At 31.4% G+C, this 4,002-nt stretch overlaps 1 protein-coding gene across 2 annotated transcripts; it reads left to right on the top strand.

Annotated features, from left to right (window-relative positions):
• Positions 1–287: 287 nt before the first annotated feature.
• LOC149426343 (m-AAA protease-interacting protein 1, mitochondrial-like) lies at positions 288–3,922 on the top strand. 2 transcript variants are annotated; one of them, XM_089650727.1, is made up of 3 exons: positions 288–1,232; positions 1,876–2,074; positions 3,569–3,922. In XM_089650727.1, exons 1-3 carry the CDS (start codon positions 729–731, stop codon positions 3,751–3,753), a joined length of 888 nt encoding a protein of 295 aa, XP_089506853.1. In that variant the 5' UTR covers positions 288–728; the 3' UTR covers positions 3,754–3,922. The 2 variants fall into 2 exon arrangements, with proteins under 2 accessions (XP_089506853.1, XP_089506862.1); XM_089650736.1 differs by lacking the exon at positions 288–1,232 and having other exon boundaries at positions 1,325–2,074.
• The last annotated feature ends 80 nt before the right edge of the window (positions 3,923–4,002 follow it).

The raw sequence follows: 4,002 nt of genomic DNA, 5'->3' as shown, positions 1-4,002 counted from the left end.
TATTGATAAAATTTTTAATTATTATTATGTTAATTTTAATTCACTGACATTTAATTAAGACTTGTTTTATTTCAAAGCCCTAAAGGCGTAATTAAATAAATAAATAATATATCTAAAAATGCCATCTTCAAAAGGTATGTTAAATGCTGTGTATTATAAATAATGTAATGTTGTACCTACTATCTGTTATTTATTTGAATTTTATGTAAATTTTTTACAAATAAACATACTTCTACAGATTCTATATTTTCATATATATATATTTTTTATAAAAACGATTTATTTTATAAGTAACAAGGAATTCAATTCAATAATACTTAACATGAAAAAATTTCTATTTCTGGAACAATTTTCTCAATGGTTTAGATTACATATTATCAACTTGTATTGTAATCTTAGATATTCGTTCTAGAAACCATTTATTATTTCTACACAGGCTTTCAAGGTAGGAACCAAAAAGGTTTCTTAATATTATTCTGAATTTAAAATCATCTTTTAGAATGCACATTGGGTGAGAGACAAAAGTGATGACTGCCAATGTCAAAATGTCAGCCAGATAAAAAAAGTGGGATTGTAATGTACATATTATTTTTTATAAATTCATCTATATTTGTTGTTCGATAAGCGTAAATTATTATTAAGATGACTAAATTCAAATCAAGAATAAAATATGAAATTAAATGAAAAATGTTTTATGAAATGGCAGCAATCTAAAAAGATGTTACATAATGGCATTATCTTTTTTACTGGTGTCCAAACAAATTAGCAAGTATAACAGGCAATTGAAACAAGTTGTACAATTGAACAAAAATAAATTCAATCCAAGTGTGAATACCAAAACATGCAATAAAATATTACAACCCCATAAAACCTCTAATGAATTAGTACAACTTCATGAAACTGCCAAAAAAATTTTCCAACCTAAAGAAGCCTTCAGTAATTTTGTAAACCAAAAAACCGTCAGTAATTTACCGCCTTTACCAAAATTTCTCGCGGGACAAGAGATTTATTGTGTAGAAATATATGTGAAAAAGCGCCGTTTCCATACTGCTGCTTCTGAAAGAAAATACTCAACTGAAAATGGTTCTCCACGGGAAACTCCCCGATTACCGAGAATTGTTTACATGCAAAATCCTTTCACTTGGATCGTCAACAAGTTTGACATGAAAATTCTGGAGAAAGCGTGGGATCCTACATTTTGCCAAACTGAATTTATAAGAGGCAGCAAACAAGTTAGTGCACATTATTTACTATCAACAGTAGTAATATTTCTTGCAACAATATTTTTATTATTGTTTGCCCATATTATATTTTTGGCTTGCCCATAAGGTCCAACATACTTTAAAAATATATATTATTTTAAATTATAGTATTGAACAAACAAAAATATATGGTGTGTTAAAGCTTAAAGCTTCCAAGCTCATGAGGGGAAAAATGTCGCCTCCCCGAAAAGTTAGTTAGAAATTCCAGACAGAAAGAGTTGTGCAAATTTAATGATACTACGACTCACTATGTTTAACGCTTTTTGATGCTTCTGCATCATTGTTCATATAACATAAAATAAAAGAGTAAATATTTCTTCTTATGCTGCCCTTTACCTATCTATCTATCTTTACCTTTACCTATGGTGGTTGACTATCATCAAGGTAATCTTCACTTTACAGGCTGCAGCCCAGAACAACTCAAGCAGGTTTTATAGCAAAGATGTGTGACATATTCCTCTACTATGTCTTCCTTGGATAATTAGTAGAGAATTTTGTATTTCATGTGTCTCATGATGTGATTAAGTTATTAAAGTTTGCCTTTTTTTCATAATTTTTTGGCTATTTGATAAATAGTATAAATGTGCTTTTTAATTAATATTTTCTGTAACAGGCAGTGTCCACCGTGATGCAGCTTGTAACGGAGGGTAATAATGATGACCTCCGAGGTCTGCTCACGAAGGGCGCCCTCGCCACCCTCCGGGACGACTTGCAGCAGCCAGGGGTGGAGGGAGTGCGCAGGCTGTTGGCAGTCCAACCCTCCGACATCAAGGTGGCTGCCCCCAGGAGGGTGCGCTTTCTCAAGTATGAGGGTAGGTCCATATGTGTAAATTCCGTAGTATAATTTCCATTTGATAAGAATCATTTAAAAGTTTGTTGCTGATGGTTTCCTCATAACCTGTACTTTAAACAGTGCATTTATTTTCTTGACATTACATTAAATCAGAATTTTCTAACATTTTCTTTCCCCAACATTATCATTTTATATAATCTATAACTTACTTTTTGTGTATAAATTCAACTTATAATTTAGTTTTTCTTTTATGTTGATTTTTGTTATTTACTACTGGCCATTGCACCTTGTTTCTATCTTCTCTCTTTTATTGTATTTGTTGTATTGATGTGTATTACATTAGTTAATTTTTTCTGTTTATATTTTAATTTTTTTTTTGATTCTACACGTTGATGCTGTAATTATTACTCGTGATGCCATAAACATATTATTAATTCTTTTATTATTATTATGCTAATTTGACTGCACTATGTAAAGTAATTAATTTATACTTGTTTATGTAAAAGCCTGATAGGCATAAATGAATAAATAAATAAATAAATTACGAATAGATACGTTATTTTCTCACAAAATTAACCTAAAATAAGGCAAGTAACAGACACTCATGTTTCCAGTAAATTCTTAATTCAAACGTTTTTCATGTATGACAAAGATAGACTTTCAAAGAATATTTATTTAAAATTAACGGCACAAGTGCCATTTACATATGTACATGGAAGTTATTGTCATATTTATTACAATATGGAAAGAAAGGAAAAATATAAGATTGTATAAGTTAACAAGAAAAAAGGATAAACATTAATACAAAGTTATTAAAAAAAATAAAGAAGAAACAAAAACAAAAAACCTGTTATGCAGTGATCTCATGTGTGTATTAAAGAAATAGATAAGCGGCCGGGCGGCGCACGTCAAAGTTGCAGCAAATTACTGCAATGTACATCACGGGTGAGACTGAGATGACAAGATACACTTACTCGCTTACACTAAGATGAATATGGAACGCTGTTTGAGATGACCTGCTCACAGGTTGTCCTTATACTTATGTGTTGCTACGTTCACTATCTCACTTTATTTTATTTCCACATGTACTGTTTTTGGGTAGCTTGTGATAAAATTTGTATTTATTCAAATAATAAATAATTTGCATGTATTTACGAATGGAAAGAAACTCCATGATATCTGTTTTTGCTTGAGAATAATTTTTGCACCTCTCAAAAGCACTGGAAGGCATGTTTTCAGAAAAAAGTGGAATGTTTGTGGCAGCTGGTGACAGCTTGTCTGAAGAACAAACTTATATGCGATACTAAACGCAGTAAATCTCAAGTATATCCACTGGACATAGTTCAGTGAAACCATGCGTGTTGTCTCGGTAACCTATCTTCACTTTTTAATTCATCTATGATGTCTTCCAACTCTTCTCACAAATGATCTATGTGATACGATATACGATAAGAATTTACAATGGAGCCCTGAGAAGCAATAAAATTTGTCATTAATATTTTAATCTTTTCAGACAGAAAATTCTGCGACGTGGACATGATGTTTGTGGCGTTGAAATGGGTGTCTCCGGATGGGTTGGACGGACTGATCTATTTGGAACTATTCGCCAGCTTCCGGCGCGAGTACACCCAGTACTCCATTCCGGAGTGGACCATAGCCTATTTCAAGATCATTAAGATTAATGTTCTCGATCGATGAGTTTATTTCAATGTCTCCTGTTTTATGCAATATCACATATCAACACTACTATTGTACGTATGTGCGTACCTATTTTAGTGAAAGTTACTATACATAATTTGTTTTTAGAACCATTTATTTAATATTGATATTTCCCACTGCTACCACATGCTTATTTTTATTTCATAATACATATACATGTTGGGGGTAGAACAGGCAATGATTGCGAAAATTTTGACTTTGAATGTGTGTTATTATAATAATAATAAA

The sequence above is a fragment of the Hesperophylax consimilis genome, chromosome 1, assembly GCF_061612785.1.
Source record: "Hesperophylax consimilis isolate HC1 chromosome 1, BYU_Hcon_1.0, whole genome shotgun sequence".
Lineage (NCBI taxonomy): Eukaryota > Metazoa > Arthropoda > Insecta > Trichoptera > Limnephilidae > Hesperophylax > Hesperophylax consimilis.
This window is presented reverse-complemented; position numbering and strand designations above follow the sequence as displayed.

What these genes read in the sequence shown, in the direction of transcription:
- LOC149426343 (XM_089650727.1), top strand. Translation starts at nt 729, where the DNA reads ATGGCATTATCTTTTTTACTGGTGTCCAAACAAATTAGCAAGTATAAC. An exon ending in TTATAAGAGGCAGCAAACAA is followed by an intron (nt 1,233 to 1,875) that starts GTTAGTGCACAT and finishes TTTCTGTAACAG; the next exon opens with GCAGTGTCCACCGTGATGCA. An exon ending in GCGCTTTCTCAAGTATGAGG is followed by an intron (nt 2,075 to 3,568) that starts GTAGGTCCATAT and finishes TAATCTTTTCAG; the next exon opens with ACAGAAAATTCTGCGACGTG.